This window comes from Salvelinus alpinus, chromosome 28 (genome assembly GCF_045679555.1).
Source record: "Salvelinus alpinus chromosome 28, SLU_Salpinus.1, whole genome shotgun sequence".
NCBI classification, from domain to species: Eukaryota; Metazoa; Chordata; class Actinopteri; order Salmoniformes; family Salmonidae; genus Salvelinus; species Salvelinus alpinus.
In genome coordinates this window covers 37,068,528-37,090,763 of record NC_092113.1, presented here as the reverse complement: position 1 = coordinate 37,090,763, position 22,236 = coordinate 37,068,528, and the positions used below count along the sequence as shown (strand labels likewise).

General features: G+C 42.6%; 1 protein-coding gene across 1 annotated transcript; it reads right to left on the bottom strand.

Annotated features, from left to right (window-relative positions):
- Positions 1 to 813: 813 nt before the first annotated feature.
- Positions 814 to 22,148, bottom strand: LOC139557812 (tumor necrosis factor receptor superfamily member 14-like). The gene is made up of 10 exons (XM_071373024.1): positions 21,817 to 22,148; positions 18,169 to 18,309; positions 17,615 to 17,745; positions 10,437 to 10,533; positions 10,060 to 10,344; positions 3,263 to 3,350; positions 2,944 to 3,147; positions 2,758 to 2,777; positions 2,469 to 2,516; positions 814 to 2,252 (listed from the first exon to the last, which is right to left on the bottom strand). The coding sequence occupies exons 3-10, from the start codon at positions 17,642 to 17,644 to the stop codon at positions 2,212 to 2,214; spliced, it is 813 nt and encodes a 270-aa protein (XP_071229125.1). The 5' UTR covers positions 17,645 to 17,745; positions 18,169 to 18,309; positions 21,817 to 22,148; the 3' UTR covers positions 814 to 2,211.
- Between the last annotated feature and the right edge of the window lie 88 nt (positions 22,149 to 22,236).

Here is a 22,236-nt window from a genome sequence, read left to right as displayed (position 1 = left end):
TTGTCATTGATCCACTGATTGTGATCCTCTAGGTTGTAGTCCAGCTGCCTGAGGAAGTGTCCCAGAGGAAACAGGAAGAAGCAGAGGTTAAAGGTCAGACGAAGCAGCTCAGCCGGACGCTGAAAGTGGAGAAGCCTGAGAGGCCTAAGTCTGCCAGGAGACCATTGACTCTCTGAACCTGCAGAGCAACAACAGCCTAGTGGCCCTGGAGTAGATAAATCCCAGGGTGTGACTGGCCTCTCTCCTCATTTATAGTCATCTGGAGTAGATAAAGACCAGGGTATGACTGACCTCTCTCCTCATTTATAGTCATCTGGAGTAGATACAGACCAGGGTATGACTGGCCTCTCTCCTCATTCAGTCATCTGGAGTAGATACAGACCAGGGTATGACTGACCTCTCTCCTCATTTATAGTCATCTGGAGTAGATACAGACCAGGGTATGACTGACCTCTCTCCTCATTCATAGTCATCTGGAGTAGATACAGACCAGGGTATGACCGACCTCTCTCCTCATTTATAGTCATCTGGAGTAGATACAGACCAGGGTATGACTGACCTCTCTCCTCATTCATAGTCATCTGGAGTACAGACCAGGGTATGACTGACCTCTCTCCTCATTCATAGTAGTCTGGATACAGACCAGGGTATGACTGACCTCTCTCCTCATTCATAGTAGTCTGGAGTAGATACAGCCCAGGGTATGACTGACCTCTCTCCTCATTCATAGTCCTTATCATGCTGTCACCGTAAGCAATGATGTAGTAACCAGTGATGTAGTTATAAGAAGAACAGAAAGGCCTAGACACTGTATATGCTCCTTACTACCACCTTTAATGACAACGTTTCAATCCTTTTTCATCTAGACTTTATTAGGCCAGCACCTACAGTGCCAGTCCGAAGTTTGAACACACCTACTCATTCATGAGGTTCTTTATTTTTACTATTTTCTACAATGTACAATAATAGTGAAGACATCAAAATTATAAAATAGCACATGGAATCGCATAGTAACCAAAAAAAGTGTTAAACAAATCCAAATATAGTTTATATTTGAGATTCCTCAAAGTAGGCACCCTTTGCCTTGATGACAGCTTTGCACACTCTTGGCATTCTCTCAACCAGCTTCATGAAGTAGTCACCTGGAGTGTGCCTTGTTAAAAGTTAATTTGTGGAATTTATTTCCTTCTTAATGCGTTTGAGCCAATCAGTTGTGTTGTGACAAGGTAGGGGTGGTATACAGAAGATAGCCCTATTTGGTAAAATACCATGTCCATATTATGGCAAGAACAGCTCAAATAACCAAAGAAAATGACAGTCCATCATTACTTTAAAACATGAAGGTCAGTCAATACGGAACATTTTGAAAGTTTCTTCAAGTGCAGCCGCGAAAACCATAGAGCGCTATGATGAAGCTGGCTCTCATGAGGACCGACACAGGAAAGGAAGATCCAGAGTTAACTCTGCTGCAGAGGATAAGTGCATTAGAGTTACTAGTTTCAGAAACTGCAGCCCAAATAAATGCTTCAGAGTTCAAATCTCAACATCAACTGTTCAGAGGAGACTATGTGAATCATGCCTTCATGGTCAAATTTCTGCAAAGAAACCACTACTAAAGGACACCAATAAGAAGAAGAGACTTGCTTGGGCCAAGAAACACGAGCAATGGACATTAGACCGGTGCATCCTGCACCAGTAAGCTGTGTCTCAAGATATTATCAAGTCCCATTTGAAGTTCCATAGTCTGGGCTGACAGACATTGTGGTCCTGAAGTTATGAACACATTTTACTTTCCCCTGGGAAGAGAGGAAACAGCTTCTAAAGCTGTTTCCTAGCAAGGTTAGGCTACTTTATACTCATCACATGGTCCTTTTCATTTTAGACCAGTCTGTAGGCTGTAGGCAGAAGCTGATATGTTTCCGCCCTCCCGAAGCATCTTACCAGTGGCGCCCACGCAAAAAGCTAGCTATTCGCTGACACAAGTGGGAACAGTTCAGGCTGATGAGTACATTTCAAACATCCCCATGTGATACAAAAAGTCACATTCTTCCTACTGGAGGTTGGGTTTCAATGTGTTTCATTTCTTTACTCTACAATGAATCTGGTGTAGAATCCTGTTTTCATATCAACCAGATTCTACAATATCACACTTAACATGTAGTGTTAAGATACTCTATAGACTTCTGGACCAGCCAGCCAGTGGACCACAGATTACAGAATGTGGAGTCCCTGACTGTGACGGGGGCTTGAATCTGGGGAGAGAAGTCATTTGTAATTTATCAGTAATTCATTTACATTCTGGACAATGTTTTGTAGTACAATAGCTTGTCCTATATTCTTGTATCATATCATTGGTCTTAGCATTGATGAAGTAATATACCATTTACACTTACTTATAAATATGTTTGAAATTCTTTTTACTCAAACTACTCTGTATATATTTTGAAAACCTTGAAGGTGTGCCTCACCATTTCCAGTTCCCACAGACAGCATTGATATTTCCATTCTGGGGATGCCTATCAAATGGAATCAGTAATTAGTCAAACACATTGGGCCAGTTTCCCAGACAGAGATTACACTCAGTCCTGGACTAAGAAGCACATTCAATGAAGACTTTCCATTTAAAATGCTTTTTATTCCAATACTAGGCATAATCTCTGTCTGGGAAACTGGCTCAATAAATTCAAATTTCACAGTCAGAAGAAAGCACAAAGTCGTACAATGTGATGAAATATATTCATAGATTTCCAAACATACCTGTGTAGGTATTTGAGGGTCTATAAAAAAAGACAGATGTCCAATATTGTAATAAACATACCATGTAACCATGATGACAACAAACAGTAGTAATCTACACTATGAGAAGTAAAACATGTAGCATTCACAGAGTATACTGAATATCACAGGCAATGAATGGTACAAATACAATTCCAGTCATCTTACCTAAGTTGTCTTGTTCTCACTATTTCTCTTTTCTCCATTTCTCTTTTTATCATTATAAATAAACAAACACCAGCTATGGTGGCTATCAGGAAAAATAGAACACCTATCAGAACACCAGCTCTGATTCCAGCTGTGGGAAGTGAGGCTACTCCACATTCTGAATCCGACCAAGGAGTTCCTGGTTCAATTTCCAAGAATTCACATCTGTTAAAGACATAAACAGAGGTATGTTTTTTTAAAGTTTCTATTTGAGTATATTCATGTATTTCCATCTTCAGGGGAATAACCTTTTGAACTAACTAATCATGTTCACACTTACTCTGTATGTGGTTGACAAGATGTTAATGATCCATCTGAATAGGTTTTACCAGGGCAGTCAGCACACACAGTATCTGTAGATGTTGTTCCTGCACAAACACATGTTGAAATATTCATGAAAAATTGCATTCGTTCCCTTTATTTTTTTTTGAAAACTCTGTTTATTAAGTTTTACACACACACACACACACACACACACACACACACACACACACACACACACACGACAAAGCAATATAAATAATATACTCAACTAGAAAAAAATACAAAAAATAAATTTAAAAAATAGCTTTAAAGATACCATACTTTAGACAAGTTAAACACACCAGGCAGAAGGCTACAAAGGTTAGAGGGCAATCTATAGTACAGGGACAGAGCAAACACCTCACCATTGTTCCTGTAAACAGTCAAGGGATAGGGGTGGAGAAATGCAACCACTCACAGACAGTCAAGGCCACAGACCGACCATCCACTGGACCAAAAATAAAAAGTTTACAATGCTTTTAAAATAAAAAATGAATAATAATCATTTTATGTAGGCGTGAACAAAATTGTAAAATAAAAATAACTGGGAAAAACAAGCTCACACCTTAGTCTCTACCCGGGCAAGATGAACAAGGCATCCGCAGGTCACAATCAATAAGCACATCAACCTTAATGCCCCCCCCCCCCCCCCCACCCCAGAAAAAACACAAAGAAATGCTCATCCAACCCTTAAGTCACAGGGGGGGTCAAATACAGACTTATTTTGGTTTTAATAGGAATGCCATTAGAGGATGGACTGTTTAAAGTAAGACCGGAATGGAGCCCAAGCCTCATTAAACAGTTTGGGGTTCCCACGTGAATTGAATTGAATTTTTTCTAGTTTCAGAGAGCACAACACATCTCTCACCCAATATTTATAAGATGGGGGAGCTGCCATCTTCCAGTTCTGTAGTATTAGCCGTCTAGCTAAAAGAGTTGTATAAGCAACAGTGTCCGACTGGATTCTTGACAGGGGGGCACCTATGGGCAGTACTCCAAAAAGGGCTGTAAGGGGAGAGGGATCTATAACCGTGTCATATATATCAGAGAAACATTTAAATATTAATTCCCAGAAACCTGACAGTTTGAGACAGCCCCAGAACATATGCAACAGTGTGTCTGGTTCCATTTTACATCTGACACAGGTAGGATCAAAATCAGAGAATATTCTTCCAAGTCTGGCCCCAGACCAGTGGATACGGTGAACCACCTTGAATTGAAGGCTGTGGCTGTGTCTAGTGCTAAAAGAGGACGAATGCACCCTGCGCAGCACAGATTCCCAGGTGTCTTCCCCAAGTTCTTCCACCAAATCCTTTTCCCATCGAGTCTTTAAAGGCACCAAAGAAGGGTTCTGTCAGTCATGAATGATTGCATATACATCTGAAATTGCGCCCCTAGGAAGCTTGTTCAGCTCCAAGATGCTCTCTATAGCTGTATTCGCAGGCCTATGGGGAAATTCAGGTGTGTTAGCTCTGACAAAGTTCCTAGTCTGGAGATAGTGGGATTGGGGTAGGTTGAACTTTTCCTGTAGCTGAGCAAAAGAGGCAAATGTATCATCAAAGAATAATTGGGCTAGTGAGGAGAGGCCTAGTGAGTGCCAGATGCCAAAAGCCCCATCATTCAAAGATGGAGGAAATAAAATGTTCTGATTGATTGGGCCTGAGAGAAAAGCCTCGGAGGCTAAAGGCTAAACGGAACTGATTCCAAATTTTAAGAGACTGCTTTACAATTGGGTTGACACACCTTTTGCCTAGGGACACTGGGAGAGACGTGTACAACACAGAAGAAAGTGCAGCAGGTTTACACGATTAAGACTCCATCTGGACCCAGAGTGGTCTAGGGCCAGTAGGATCAGTCTGCAGCCAGTACAGAAGGGCTCTGAAATTTGCAGCCCAATAGTATGTCTGAAAATTTGGTAGAGCTAAACCCCCCAATGACTTAGGCTTCTGTAAATGTTTTCTACTAATGTACCTTGCCATCCCAAATAAAATGCATGAATGTTTGATCCAGTGAAATAAAAAAAGATTTTGGAATAAAAATGGGTAAACATTGAAATAAATATAGAAATTTGGGCACCACACTCATTTTAATGACATTAATCCTTCCGATAAGAGAAAGAGGTAGCGAAGTCCAAAAAGTAAAAGATTGTTTCAAACTGTCTGCTAGAGCAACCAAGTTTTCCTGAAACAAATTTGAATATTTCCTTGTCACTTTAACTCCCAAGTAGGTGAATTGATCCCGGACAATCCTAAACTGAGAACTTGTAAAAAAGCACTTTAAAGCAGCCTTGTTTACAGGAAAAAGCTCACTCTTGCCTAGATTCAGCTTGTACCCTGAGATTGATCCAAACCTTTTAAGAACAGATAAGGCGCGTGGCAATGAGGTATCAGGGTTAGAGATAAACAAAAGGAGGTCATCCGCATATAGCGAGACTTTCTGCTCTGAGCCCGTCCTGATTATTCCTTGAATGGCATCATTAGAGCGTAGTGCAATGGCGAGAGGTTCGATTGCCAAAGCAAACAAGGGGGAGAGTGGACAACCCTGTCTGGATCCGCGGTGCAAGGGAAAATAGTCAGAGGACAAGTTGTTAGTCCATAACGAAGCCATGGGGGAAAAACAAAGAATCTTTATCCACGCAATGAATTTGGGGCCGAAGCCAAATCTATAAAGGGTAGCTGTTAGGTAATCCCACTCAACACGGTCAAATGCTTTTTCTGCATCAAGTGAGACCACCACCTCTGGGTCCCCTGACGCTGGGGAGTACAGCATATTCATAAGGCGCCTAATATTGAAAAACAAATGCCTATTTCTCAAAGCCAGTCTGGTCAGAGTGTATTACTTGGTGCAGCGAGCCTTCCATACAGATGGCTAAAAGCTTGGCTAGGATTTTGTAATCACAGATTAAAAGCGAGATTGGGCGATAGGATCCACATTCCAGGGGGTCTTTGTTTTTCTTTAATAGTAATGAAATTGACGCCTGATAAAGACTAGGCGGTAGCTTTGAGGTATTAAGGCACTCTGCAAATAGTCGAGACAAGAATGGGCAAAGCAGACCAGAAAACGTCCTGTAAAATTCGGTTGGAAAACCATCCGGACCCAGTGATTTACCACTTTTCATTGCGGACACTGCTGTTGCAATCTCCTCAGGTGTAAATTCTTCTTCTAGACAGTCATGGGAGTCTGTATCAATTGAAGGCATATTCAGGCCATTAAAGAAGGAATCAATCAGCAAAGGGTCTTGAGGAGATTCAGAGGTGTATAGCGCAGAGTAAAATTGTTTGAATTGATCATTGATCTCTTTATGTATAACTGTGGTGGCACCAGACGGGGTCCTTATTTGTGGGATTAAACGTGAGGCCCCAGATTTACGGATCTGATGTGCAAGGAGTTTACTGGCCTTGTCGCCTTGTTTATACACTCTGTACCGAGCTCGCAAGAGTAACTGTTCAGCTTGCCTGGTAGAAAGCTCATCAAATTCAGATTGGAGTAGTTGGCGCTCTTTATGCAGATCAGAGGAAGGAACCGTAGCATACTTCTCATCCAATGTGGCTATGGATTCGCTCAGGTACCGAAGTCGCTGAGAGCGAACTCTGTTTTGGTTGGCTGTATAAGAAATAATTTGGCCACGTAGGTATGCTTTGAGAGACTCCCATATGGTAGAGCAGGACACACCTGGTTTTGAATTAGTTTCTAGGAATATGGTGATTTCAGAAGAAATGAAATTGACAAACTCCTTATCTGAGAGTAAAATGGGGTTAAGACGCCATTGATAACACATAGGAGGTCGCTGGGGAAACTCTAGTTCAAGCACTAATGGTGAATGGCCAGAAATAACAATACTCTTGTAAGTACACTGCCGAAGGATAGGCAGAAGTTTTTTGTCCAAAAAGAAGTAATCAATCCGGGAGTATGTTTGATGAACATGAGAATAAAAGGAATACTGTCTATCTGTAGGATGTAGGAAACGCCAGGCCTCAAACATGGCATATTTCTGAAGAAAGGATTGAATAAGTAGGGCACATTTAGATGGGACTGTAGTTGTTCGTGAGGACTTGTCAAGAACTGGGGACATTTTACAGTTGAAATCCCCCCCTAAAATCAACAAATGAGAATCTAAATTGGGTATAGCAGACAAAAAGGAAGAAATTAAACTTGTGTCATCCCAATTGGGAGCATAAACACTAGCCAAAACAAGAGGGGTAGAAAACAGTTTACCGGTTACTATGACGTATCGTCCCTTAGGATCAGCAATAACCTCAGAAGCTACAAAGGGAGTAGCTTTATCAACCAAAATGGCAGCCCCTCTTGATTTACTATGAAAGTTAGAGTGGAACACTTGACCAACCCAGTCCCTACGCATCCTAAAATGCTCACCAGTCCTCAAGTGAGTCTCTTGTAGAAATGCAACATTTGCATTCAAACCCTTTAAGTGTGTCAACACCCTCTTACGCTTCACTGGGTTATTAACCCCTTTGATGTTCCACGAAATGTACTTGATCGCATTGTTTCGGCCCCTCTGGGCATTCCCGTTATACAACCCTGTCATTAGAGCATAGAATGGAAAAGCAATGAGCGCCCAAAAACCCCAGAATAACTTGTCTCAGAGTAATAATGTATGGTTGTAGATGTTTGGAAAAAGTACAGAAAAAAAAAACACGAAAAAGACAGAATGACAACATTAGAACTGAACAATTCAACCCCTCCCCCCATCCCAGACAATACCTCCCCAAACGAGGTACAAGCCTAAATAGAACATGTTCTCTTCGCACAGTATGTCTGTGAGAGTGTGGTCTTAAACCTAAACCCACAGTCCCGCTCTTTAAAGTCGCGTTTTGTTAGTGGATCAAACAGCAAAAAGAGATAATCATTTTTTAAATAAAAAAATATAAAAGTGAATCCCTTGTGCAAACGAAATTACAAAAGCACCACTTGATAATGTATATAATTATATTCCCAGTCTTATAACAGGCATTGAGAAAGAAAATAAATAAAATGTATAAAGGCTCTCAGCCAAAAACCTAATTTGAAGTAAGGAAATCGTAGTAAGACAATCAAAAATAATAATAATAATAATTATTAGAATAGTTGTCTAGTTGAATGCTGAGAGAGCTTACAACCAAGACCAAAAAACTACGTGTGCGCAACGTTGAACGCTTGCTGGGCATGAATGACGCTCAAAACTTTTAAAATTGAAGTGAAGACCCCAAAAAACGTGTCGCCTCGGGAAACATTTACTGTTTACTGGGTCAATGCAAACGGATGCAGTAAACAAATAACCAATAATATTTTGAGTCACTGAGACACTATGTAAACAAACTGAATAGGTGAGCGAGACAGCCTAGAAACACAGGAGTAAAGTAAAACCTCAATACAATGAAATTAAAATGACTGAATGCTTGTAAGGCAAGCACACTAGATGATCAAAACATTAGATCACATCAAATAAGCCTGAATGGGTTCGCCAACTCCCCAACTATACAAGATTTGCATGTTATAACTAAACATAATTGTACCACAGGTGGGTTACTTACTATCCACAGTTCGCAAGCAACAGTTGCTGAACTGTGAGCAAGTTCAAGACTTCTTGATGTGACGTTGAATGTGAGAGATAGCCTCATCCGGAGATTCAAATGTGTAGTCTTTACCATCATGAGATAGCCATAAACGGGCCGGGAATCGCAGTCCATACTTCACACCTGGATGGTCCCGAAGTAGTCGCTTGGCCTGTCCGAAAGCTGCGCGCTGCCTGGAAACAGTGGGGGAGTAGTCCTGGTAGATGGAGAAGCTCTGTCCTTGAAAGCTCAGAGTGGTATTGCGGGCTCGTCGGAGAATCTCCATCTTCTCATGGAAAAAGTGCACTCGTAGAATTATGTCACGGGGCCTCTCCCCATCCCGGGGTTTTGGGCGCAGCGACCGGTGGGCACGATCAATCAGGGGCTTTTCATCTAAGGCAAGAACATCCTTCAGCAGTCCAGAAATGAAATCTGTGGCGCAAGGCATTTCCGCTGACTCTGGGACCGATACAAGTCTCAGGTTGTTGCGGCGAGAGAATCCCTCTAAACTTACACAGCTCTCCTTCACCTTTTTCAAATCCGCAGCTAGGCGTTTCACGTCAGCCTCCAGGGATGTAGTTAAGTCGGAGACATTGGTAGCAGAGGTCTCCAGTGCTGCAATCGTTGTAGTGTGACGCCATTGTTGTTTTGAGTGATGTGATTGCTGGCACCGTCTCGTTCCGCAGGATGGTTAGATCTGCTTTTAAAGTATCAGAAACCTCCTGTATTCGGGCCTCAATCGTAGCAACCACCCCCGTTTTCATTTCAACTATCTCAGAGCGTAGTAGTTTGATGGCCTCGAGAATGTTCATTTCAGCGCCGCCAGGCCAAGCCGCCCCCCCCCCGGGTAAAGTGTGAGTCCCCGGGCCGTCAGGCTCAGGAGAGGGCGGTGATGAGAGTGGGTCTTCTCAAAGTCATGCTTTTGGCTTTATGTTTCGTCGACATGCTGACATTTGGAAGCAAAGTAGTCTTGGTTTTTACGGAAAGGGATCACCAAAATAATATGAAAATAAATACGGTTCTGCTGCAAAATTCACAAACTTTAAAAATACCACGGGAGCAAACGGAAAACACGTCAGTCGCACATGGCGTCCCTCCAATCCCCCTCCCCCCTTTATTTAATTCCATTAACTGTTAATGATTGTTCAAAATGAAGATAAAAACTTGACTCAAATGAATTATCACAACACAATTACTATTATGAGTGAGACAGAAGACCAACCTGTGTGGCTGATGTATTGACCAGGTTTACAGCTGCTGTGTCTCTGGGCTGTTCTACAACCATCCTTAGTTGGGTCTAGACAGTAGAACCCCTCCAGTGTCCCACAGACAGTGTCTGATGAAGGTGTACATGGCTGCTTTACCTTCAAACCAAAGCCAGGGTCACAGTTGTTGGTACACAGTATGCATGCCGTAAGACCATTGGGTTCATCAAGGAAAGTGGAGTCGGTACAGGGGACACAGGAAGTACTTGTAAATTCTGTACAGTGTTTATGTACCCGGTGTCCTGTGGGATAGAAGGTCAGTGTCATGGATTGATTGGTATTGGAATGTATTTTCTTCATAATAATCCATATAGTATACAGAGCTGGTCCTTACCTGGAGAACACATAGGACAGCATTTATCACCTGTTCTGTACTCTGCTCTACCACATGCACTAGAGTGCTCAATGGTTAGAAACACCAAAATGATCATCTGTAAATAGAGAAAATGAACACATTACCACTGTTGAAAAATGGGGGGGGTCACACATTGACAAAGAAGGGTTGAATAGAGTTTGGTGTACCAAGCTAAAGTTTGCTACCCCAGAAGTTGCGGTCGAACAAATTATGCTTTATTACCATTGAAGTATTGTAAACACATAGTTCGTGGCAGGTGTTTGCAGACTTTTTTGGACAGCTTTGACAGTGCTACTGTATCTTTTTTGACATGCAAAGACCCACACGGCGTTCCATAGTATGCATGTCTTGAAAGCTAATAGCAGTGATGCTATTACTGTGTAACTCTGGTAGGGCAAAATAGCGCACTTGGTAGTGTGTACCGGTGCTCAACCAGTCGGCGAAAGCCAACATCACCCACGACAGAGAACGATTGACTGTCAAGGGCAATGAATTCCATTATCTTGGCTTTAATGGATTTCGCCTTTGAGTGGTCTCGCTGAAATTGTCTTACTCTTTCAAAATGACTGCTCGGTCCACACAGCAGACATTGTGTGGGCTAGGTTAGGAATGCTGTGTTGCACATGTAGCGCAACATTTTACATGGCGTCATTACGTCATGTACCTACGTTATATAGGTATGCACGGCAGCTTTGACATCGGTTTTTAACATCGGCGTTAAAAACTAGACATCAGGCCGATACCAATGTTGGCATTTTTAGCTTATATTGGCCGATTCCGATATGTTCACCGACATATCGTGCATCCCTATTTACAGCCATATTCCAAATTGTATTTAATATTTTCTCCCCCACTCATCAACCTACACACAATACCCCATAATGAGAAAGCAAAAACAGGTTAGATTTTTATTGCACATTTATTAAAAAATGACTACATTTACATAAGTATACAGACCCTTTACTCGGTACTCTGTTGAAGCACCTTCGGCAGTGATTATAGCCTTGCGTCTTCTTGGGTATGACGCTACTAGCTTGGCACGCCTGTATTTGGGGATGTTCTCCCTTTTTTCTCTGCAGATCCTCTGAAGCTCCGTAAGGTTGGATGGGGAGCGTCGCTGCACAGCTATTTTCAGGTCTCTCCATAAATGTTAGATCGGGTTCAAGTCCGGGCTCTGGCTGGCCACTCAAGGACATTGAGACTTGTCCCAAAGCCACTCCTGAATTGTCTTGGGCTGTGTGCTTTGGGTTGTTGTCCTGTTGGAAGGTGAACCTTTGCCTCAGTCTGAGGTCCTGAGCGCGCCGGAGCAGGTTTTCATCAAGGATCTCTCTATACTTTGCACTGTTCATCTTTGCCTCGATGCCTGACAAGTCTCTCAGTCCCTGAAAAATATCCCCACAGCATGATGGTTGGCATTCAGGCCAAAGAGTTCAATCTTGGTTTCATCAGACCAGAGAATCTTAATTCTCCTGGTCTGAGAGACCTTCAGGTGCCTTTTGGCAAACACCAAGCGGGCTGTCATGTGCCTTTTACTGAGGAGTGGCTTCCATCTGGCCACTCTACCATAAAAGGCGTGATTGGTGGAGTTCTGCAGATTTGCTTGTCCTTCCAGAAGGTTCTCCCATCTCCACAGAGGAACTCTGGAGCTCTGTCATCGGATTCTTGGTCACCTCCCTGGCCAAGGCCCTTCTCCCCCGATGGCTCAGTTTGGCCAGGCTGCCAGCTCTAGGAAGAGTCTTGGCGTTTCCAAACTTCTTCCATTTAAGAATGATGGAGGCCACTGTGTTCTTGGGGACCTTCAATGCTGCAGACATTTTTTGGTACCCTTCCCCAGATCTGTGCCATGACACAATCCTGTCTCGGATCTCTACGGACAACTCCTTCTAACTCATGGCTTGGTTTTTGCTCTGACATGCACTGTCAACTGTGGGACCTTATACACAGGTGTGTGTGCCTTTCCAAATCATGTACAATACATTGAATTTACCACAGATGGACTCCAATCAAGTTGTAAAGACATTTCAAGGATGATCAATGGAAACAGGTTGCACCTGAGCTCAATTTCAAGTCTCATAGCAAAGGATCTGAATACTTATGTAAATACGGTATCTTTTTTTGCTTTGTCATTATGGGGTATTGTGCGTAGATTGATGAAGAAAAATATTGATTTAATCCATTTAAGAATAAGGCTGTAACGTAACAAAATGTAAATGTGGAAAAGGTGAAGGGGTCTGAACTTTCCAAATGCACTGTACATCATTGGTGTACACTCTGAGCATACTATCTGGTGCCATTTACTGCTGTAGTGTGAAATTTTTTATTTTATTTTATTTATTTAACCTTTATTTAACCAGGTAGGCAAATTGAGAACACGTTCTCATTTACAATTGCGACCTGGCCAAGATAAAGCAAAGCAGTTCGACACATACAACAACACATAGTTACACATGGAGTAAAACAAACATATAGTCAATGATACAGTGAAAAAAAATAAGTCTATATACAATGTGAGCAAGTGAGGTGAGATAAGGGAGGTGAAGGCAAACAAATATATGTATAAATAAATAAAAATATAAAAAGGCCATGGTGGCGAAGTAAATACAACACAGCAAGTAAAATAAAAACTAAAAACACTGGAATGGTTGGTTTGCAGTGGAAGAAAGCGCAAAGTAGAGACAGAAATAATGGGGTGCAAAGGAGCAAAATAAATAAATAAATACAGTAGGTAAAGAGGTAGTTGTTTGGGCTAAATTATAGATGGGCTATGTACAGGTGCAGTAATCTATGAGCTGCTCTGACAGCTGGTGCTTAAAGCTAGTGAGGGAGATAAGTGTTTCCAGTTCCAGAGATTTTTGTAGTTCGTTCCAGTCATTGGCAGCAGAGAACTGGAAGGAGAGGCGGCCAAAGGAAGAATTGGTTTTGGGGGTGACCAGAGAGATAAACCTGCTGGAGCGCGTGCTACAGGTAGGTGTTGCTATGGTGACCAGCGAGCTGAGATAAGGGGGGGACTTTACCTAGCAGGGTCTTGTAGATGACCTGGAACCAGTGGGTTTGGCGACGAGTATGAAGCGAGGGCCAGCCAACGAGAGTGTACAGGTCGCAGTGGTGGGTAGTATATGGGGCTTTGGTGACAAAACGGATGGCACTGTGATAGACTGCATCCAATTTATTGAGTAGGGTTTTGGAGGCTATTTTGTAAATGACATCACCGAAGTCGAGGATTGGTAGGATGGTCAGTTTTACAAGGGTATGTTTGGCAGCATGAGTGAAGGATGCTTTGTTGCGGAATAGGAAGCCAATTCTAGATTTAACTTTGGATTGGAGATGTTTGATGTGAGTCTGGAAGGAGAGTTTACAGTCTAACCAGACACCTAGGTATTTGTAGTTGTCCACATATTCTAAGTCAGAGCCGTCCAGAGTAGTGATGTTGGACAGGCGGGCAGGTGAAGGCAGCGATCGGTTGAAGAGCATGCATTTAGTTTTACTTGTATTTAAGAGCAATTGGAGGCCACGGAAGGAGAGTTGTATGGCATTGAAGCTCGCCTGGAGGGTTGTTAACACAGTGTCAAAAGAAGGGCCAGAAGTATACAGAATAGTGTCGTCTGCGTAGAGGTGGATCAGAGAATCACCAGCAGCAAGAGCGACATCATTGATGTATACAGAGAAGAGAGTCGGTCCAAGAATTGAACCCTGTGGCACCCCCATGGAGACTGCCAGAGGCCCGGACAACAGACCCTCCGATTTGACACACTGAACTCGATCAGAGAAGTAGTTGGTGAACCAGGCGAGGCAATCATTAGAGAAACCAAGGCTGTCGAGTCTGCCGATGAGGATGTGGTGATTGACAGAGTCAAAAGCCTTGGCCAGGTCAATGAATACGGCTGCACAGTATTGTTTCCTATCGATGGCGGTTAAGATATCGTTTATGACCTTGAGCGTGGCTGAGGTGCACCCATGACCAGCTCTGAAACCAGATTGCATAGCGGAAAAGGTATGGTGGGATTCGAAATGGTCGGTAATCTGTTTGTTGACTTGGCTTTCGAAGACCTTAGAAAGGCAGGGTAGGATAGATATAGGTCTGTAGCTGTTAGGGTCAAGAGTGTCCCCCTCTTTGAAGAGGGGGATAACCGCAGCTGCTTTCCAATCTTTGGGAATCTCAGACGACACGAAAGAGAGGTTGAAAAGGCTAGTAAATAGGGGTGGCAACAATTTCAGCAGATAGTTTTAGAAAGAAAGGGTCCAGATTATCTAGCCCGGCTGATTTGTAAGGGTCCAGATTTTGCAGCTCTTTTAGAACATCAGCTGACTGTATTTGGGAGAAAGAGAAATGGGGAAGGCTTGGGCGAGTAGCAGAGGGGAGGGCAGTGCTGTTGTCCGGGGTAGGGGTAGCCAGGTGGAAAGCATGGCCAGCCGTAGAAAAATGCTTATTGAAATTCTCAATTATAGTGGATTTGTCGGTGGTGACAGTGTTTCCTATCTTCAGAGCAGTTGGAAGCTGGGAGGAGGTGTTCTTATTCTCCATGGACTTTACAGTGTCCCAGAACTTTTTTGAATTTGTGTTGCAGGAAGCAAATTTCTGCTTGAAAAAGCTAGCCTTGGCTTTTCTAACTGCCTGTGTATACTGGTTTCTAGCTTCCCTGAAAAGTTGCATATCACGGGGGCTGTTCGATGCTAATGCAGAACGCCATAGGATGTTTTTCTGTTGGTTAAGGGCAGTCAGGTCAGGAGAGAACCAAAGGCTATATCTGTTCCTGGTTCTAAATTTCTTGAATGGGGCATGCTTATTCAAGATGGTGAGGAAGGCATTTTTAAAAAATGTCCAGGCATCCTCTACTGACGGGATGAGATCAATATCCTTCCAGGATACCTCGGCCAGGTCGATTAGAAAGGCCTGCTCGCTGAAGTGTTTCAGGGAGCGTTTGACAGTGATGAGTGGAGGTCGTTTGACCGCTGACCCATTACGGATGCAGGCAATGAGGCAGTGATCGCTGAGATCTTGGTTGAAAACAGCAGAGGTGTATTTGGAGGGCAAGTTTGTTAGGATGATATCTATGAGGGTACCCGTGTTTACGGAATTGGGGTGGTACCTGGTAGGTTCATTGATAATTTGTGTGAGATTGAGGGCATCAAGCTTAGATTGTAGGGTGGCTGGGGTGTTAAGCATGTTAAAATTTAGGTCGCCTAGCAGCACGAGCTCTGAAGATAGATGGGGGGCAATCAGTTCACATATAGTGTCCAGAGCACAGCTGGGGGCAGAGGGTGGTCTATAGCAGGCGGCAACGGTGAGAGACTTGTTTTTAGAGAGGTGGATTTTTAAAAGTAGAAGTTCAAATTGTTTGGGAACAGACCTGGATAGTAAAACAGAACTCTGCAGGCAATCTTTGCAATAGATTGCAACACCGCCCCCTTTGGCCGTTCTATCTTGTCTGAAAATCTTGTAGTTGGGGATGAAAATGTCAGAATTTTTGGTGGTCTTTCTAAGCCAGGATTCAGACACGGCTAAAACATCCGGGTTGGCAGAGTGTGCTAAAGCAGTGAACAAAACAAACTTAGGGAGGAGGCTTCTAATGTTAACATGCATGAAGCCAAGGCTATTACGGTTACAGAAGTCATCAAAAGAGAGCGCCTGGGGAATAGGAGTGGAGCTAGGTACTGCAGGGCCTAGATTCACCTCTACATCACCAGAGGAACAGAGGAGGAGTAGGATAAGGGTACGGCTAAAAGCTATGAGAATTGGTCGTCTAGAACTTCTAGAGCAGAGAGTAAAAGGAAGTTTCTGGGGGCGATAAAATAGCTTAAAGGAATAATGTACAGACAAAGGTATGGTAGGATGTGAATACAGTGGAGGTAAACCTAGGTATTGAGTGATGATGAGAGAGATATTGTTTCTAGAAACATCATTGAAACCAGGTGATGTCATCGCATATGTGGGTGGTGGAACTGTGAGGTTGGATATGGTATAGTGAGCAGGGCTAGAGGCTCTACAGTGAAATAAGCCAATAAACACTAACCAGAACAGCAATGGACAAGGCATATTTACATTAAGGAGAGGCATGCTTAATCGAGTGATCAATAAGGGTCCAGTGAGTAGAGGTTGGTTGGGGTCACGGCGATCCAGACAGCTGGCCGGGTAGATGGCTATCGGTAGCAAGATAGCATAGTATGGAAGTCTATTTGTAGATACCTCGTGCGTTTCCGTCGGTAGGTTAGTGGGGTTCCGTGTGGTAGAGGGGATCAATCCAGATTGGCAAAATAGATATAGTGACCCAAGAAAAAAAATAAAAATAATAATAATAATAATAATTGTCCGATATACTTATTCAGATAGCAGCCGATAAGACAGCTAACGGTTAGCGGGCCCCAGATGAGCGTTCAGGTAACGTCGGGACGGAGGTGCCAGTTGGATAACTCCCTCGGGCAGATAACGTTGGCAGTCAGTCGTGAAGGCCCGGTGGGGCTCCGTATCTGCAGCAACAACAAAACAAAAAAAAAACGGGTCCGGATAGGTGACTGTAGCCCAGGAATGGCTGATGGAACTCCTCAGCTGGCTAGCTCCGGAATGATTTGAGTTTGCTCCGGGATCGACGTAAGCCAATAGTCACACGGTTTGCAGCTAGCTAGCTGCAAATGTCCAGAGCCTGCGGCTGAAATCCAGGGAAACTGAGAGAAAAAAAGTCCCGGAATGCTCCGGTCCGAGTCGCGTTGCACAAAAGTGCCGGTAGATTATCGAGCTAAAGGAATAGCTGATGACCACAAAACGTGGGCAGCTGAAACACCAACGCTAGCCAGCAGACCGGCTAATTTCTGGGCAGCTACAGATTAGCTTCTGGCTAGCTATCGGATAGCTTCTGGTTAGCTTTCTGGCTAGCTTCTGAATTAGCCCCTGGCTAGCTTCCACGGTGGATTTTCAGATTTGAGGTAAATAATACTTTTTTGTAATTGGTGAAGCGGGTTGCAGGAAAGCTTTTGCAGGAAAGCTTTTGTAGTTGAGTTCTTGGATAATAAAATATATAAAAGATATGCGAAGAAAGGTGTAAATATATATATATATACAGGACACGACAATACGAAACAGAAATGACGTCTGAACTGCTAAGCCATCTTGGAAGAAATGATTCCAAGCTACTAAGCTTACAAAACCCAAACGTTTAACTTACTATCCATATCAAGCTTTGAAACTGCGTCATGGTTCTCCAATCCTCAACATCTCAGTGGAAGAAGGTCCACCACCCTGGAATCTTAGATTTGAACTAAGAACATCCCGGTTGTCGTCAATCCTCATGTAGACCTTGAGTCACACACAAATAAAATTGGAAAAGTTTAATATCATACTATATTAAAATATTTTCTGTATTTAACAAACTTTAAAATAGAACTGATTATTTTTGCTTCAATGGAATTTTATCGTATATGGCAATTACATTTTTCTGTGTTATGTGAAACAACATATTAAAACCTAAAAATGCTGTCTCCCATTGCCAGCAACCAAATGCCTTGTATCACACAGTGATGTGTAGTACAACGGTGGTGTCATGCTAGACCATAAATGTATGCCCTTGTGTTAAAAAGGGTTGATTTTTTACCTCACCGATATTTTATTTAACCTTTATTTAACTAGGCAAGTCAGCTAAGAACAAATTCTTATTTTCAATGACGGCCTATGAACAGTGGGTTAACTGCCTTGTTCAGGGGCAGAACAACAGATTTTTACCTTGTCAGCTCAGGGATTCGATCTTGCAACCTTTCGGTTACTAGTCCAACGCTCTACCCACTAGGTTACTTGCCGCCCCACGGCGTCCAATATAAGGACACAGCGTGGTCAAAGACTTAGTTGTAGTCACGATCTGGTTACCTGTAAGTACAAACAGTTATATTTTGGGGTTATTACATACACTACATTGCCAAAAGTATGTGGACACCTGCCCGTTGAACATCTCATTCCAAAATCATGGGCATTAATATGGATACAATGAAATTCTAGACGATTCTGTGCTTCCAACTTCGTAGCAACAGTTTGGAGAAGGCCCTTTCCTGTTTCAGCATGACAATGCCCCTGTGGACAAAGCGAGGTCCGTACAGTTAATGTTTTGTTGAGTTCGGTGTGGAAGATCTTGACTGGCCTGCAGAGCACTGACCTTAACCCCATCAAACACCTCCGGGATGAATTGGAACACCGACTGCGAGCCAAGCCTAATCGCCCAGCCTCACTAATCCTCGTGGCTGAATAGAAGCAAGTCCCCACAGCAATGTTCCAACATCTAGTGGAAAGCCTTCCCAGAAGAGTGGAGGCTATTATAGCAGCAAAGGGGGGACCAACTCCATATTAATGCCCATGATTTTGGAATAAGTTGTTCGACGAGCAGGTGTCCACATACTTTTTCATGTAGAGTATTTCACAGTGGTTTAAATGGTACAATGACTCTCTACAGCAGGGGTTCCCAAACGGTTTAACTCAGGCCCCCCTACCAACATTGGGGAACAACTCGCTCCCACGTCTATTTCTATGGACACAAGCACTGTTCATGATAAAACTGTTCACACCCCTCTTGTTGGTGGAGAGAATTTAGCAGGTTTAAAACATATTTCCTGCAATTCTACACATTTTGTCACAGGGTGCAGAGAACATTTTGCTGTTTTAAAACGTCATTTTCTTGCAATTCTATACATTTTGCCATGTCATCTTTGAGTGTCTCAAACATTACAACAAAATCTATGGGCTACAAAACCTAGCTAAAATGTTTGCTGACATGGCTAGTTGATCAGGACATTTCTGACAAGTTACAAATTGTTATGCAATGCCTGACAAGAGAAACTGAAGACGCCCTACCCAATTTCGAAATAGCACCTTCTGAATTCTGATCGGTTTTAAGTAATAACTCAAACTGTAAAAGCGAGGTGTCACTTTGCTTTGGGAGATCTGATGTGTATACTAATGCAAAGCCATATGTTACATATTGTTACGGTTATGCTACTTAATGTTACCCTTTAAACCTGTATGTAGCTAAAACAACGCTGACCAGTCTCTTGGTGTTTGACTTGTATTGGCTTGGCTGGACAGCGTCGTGTCCTTTAGGGCTAGCACTAACGTAAAATAACACTTTAGCTAACAGTTCATTTCGAATACGAAAATCATATTTCAAAATACGATATTACACATATTTAATCAATATTGAATATACTTTTCCTACACATGTAACAGAGCAGTCTTACCTGTTTGATTAAGTCGGACTAGTTCACACTTTCGTATATGAACGAGATACTTTCCAGCGTTAGTGCTATCAGGGATCATTGGGACATCCCTAACCCTTAAAGCTGCAGTATGTAGCTTTTGGGAGACCATCCAAATGTGCATATAAATTAGAGTTATAGATCTGTCATTCTCATTTAAAGCAAGTATAAGAAGCGGTAGATCTGTTATACAGAGTATGTTCACTGTTTATATGCTTCCCATGTTTAAGTAAATTTTTAGCGTCTTATTTTCATTTTGGAAATACAATATTATTGGTTATGGAAAATATATTTCACAGCGGTTTAGATGGTACAATGCACTTAAGAACGTGAATCGTCCTATACAATTAACAGAGCAGTCTTTTACCTGTTGAACTCAGACTTTCTGTTCTTGAAATTGGCGAATGCAAACAACTGACAGGTGCATAACACCAGCACCTACTGTGTGAGGCCAGTCACGACCGATCTATACCGCTATTTGTCTTGGCTACACAAACAACTGGACAGTGTATGCACTAAAGGAAGCAAAGCAATCTGGCCATGTACTATCTCCACCCGGCACAGCCAGAAGAGGACTGGCCACCCCTCAGAGCCTGGTTCCTCTCTAGGTTTCTTCCTAGGTTCCTGCCTTTCTAGGGATTTTTTTCCAGAGCCACCGCTCTTCTACATCTGTATTTCTTGCTGTTTGGGGGTTTAGGCTGGGTCTCTGTATAGCACTTTGTGACATCAGCTGATGTAAAAAGGGCTTTATAAATACATTTGATTGATTACGTTTGATTGAAAATATTCTCTTAAGTTACCCAGAATTTTAAATAAAATAATTCTCTACAAACCTCACTACTCCCATCACCCCACCCACTCCCCATTCCTGTCCAACTCCTCCGACCCTGTCACACAACCTGTCCCTTTCTACATCATACATCTCACAAAATAATAATACGTGTTCAACCGTTTCCTAAACCGTACAGCCATTACACATTCCAGTACCATGTTTCCCTATCAATTTAAAAGATGTATCCAATCCTGTATCCTCAAATCTCATTTTACACAACATAATTTCCCCCCTACTATTCCCATTACATGACACTATTTCTCGTATAGATTTCCTTGTACAATAAAAATGTCTTCCCTTACTACGTTCATCCTATTGTCTCTGCCAAAAATCGAACCCGTTTTTCAGAATTCATGTTTTATTTTCCCCTCTACCCAACTGCACCTGTATCATTAATTTCAATACCATTTCTTTGTAAACCCAACAACAGCGTCATTGCTTCTAACCATAAATCCTCACTTTCTGACAGTCCACATCTTAAACTACACAAAACTGTTGTAGAGTTCCAACAATATTACTACTCTTCTTGGTCGCACCACTATCCATTTAAAACCAAAAATCAACGCAAACATTTCTGTTGAATATACAGATAAATTATTCGTTAGTCTCTTGCATAGATTAGTCCTTCCTTTTCTGAATCCACTCTGGTATGGACTTAAGGTTTCACAAAAGGCAACACCACAGCACATTTCCCTCCTGATCCTGACTTCCCTACCCTCAACTCCAAAGCTTTCATTTTTGTTTTTGAGGGACTTTCCATGGTTAGTACCAGAGGTGGGACAAGTCATTGCTTTATAAGTCACAAGTAAGTCTCAAGTCTTAGCACTCAAATCAAGACCGACAAATCTCAAGTCCTAAACTTTGAGTTTTGAATCCTAAACAAGTCATAATGTGCTCTTCACCAAATGTAATACCATTTCATATTTTTAACAAGAGTAATAGTTAGAATATTACATTTACACAAATCATGAATGGTTTTAAAAATATATTTTTTACTTTCCAAATAAACTTTATATTTCCATGGAAATAGTCGCTATGGGGCACAATCTATCGACCAACTCTCTCTCTCGTTACAGTAGGCTAACATATGTCAATTGTTTTAGGAACAGCAGTAACATCCGGCAGGATTTAGGCTACCAACTGCCTAGCCAGTTGTAGCTCAATCTTGGGTGCAATGATCACGGACCCGCACTGACAGACTGTGTGGAGGCTCATTGATTTAACGTTACGTTAGCCTACATGCTATACTAGCAAAGATATTAAATGATATAGCTGTTGGCTATATTAGCCACGACTTACCGTTCTTTGTGCAACTTCAAATGTCGAACAAAGTTGGAAGTTGTTGCGCCTCCGTCTAATTTTCTTCCCGCATGTTTTGCAAGTTGAAATCCGTTTTTTGTTGATAGTGTAACGACCCTGGGTTTATAAGCGCGGAAATCGACTCGGCCGCTTGAGCATGCTTTTGCGGCACAGTCGATAGCGCGCCGGACCTCGGGCTAGGAGGTCAAGGGTTTGAGACCTGCTCCCTGCCTGTTTCATTACACTGGTGTCAGAAGTGATCGGACCTCGCATCCACGACAGTGCGTGTGCTTGGCCGGTGAGCGCGTTCCTGTAAGACGTAAAGTCGCAAACTAGCGCGAGGACGCGCTCTTTGAAAGGAGGGAGTAGTGTAACGACCCTGGGTTTATAAGCGCGGAAATCGACTCGGCCGCTTGAGCA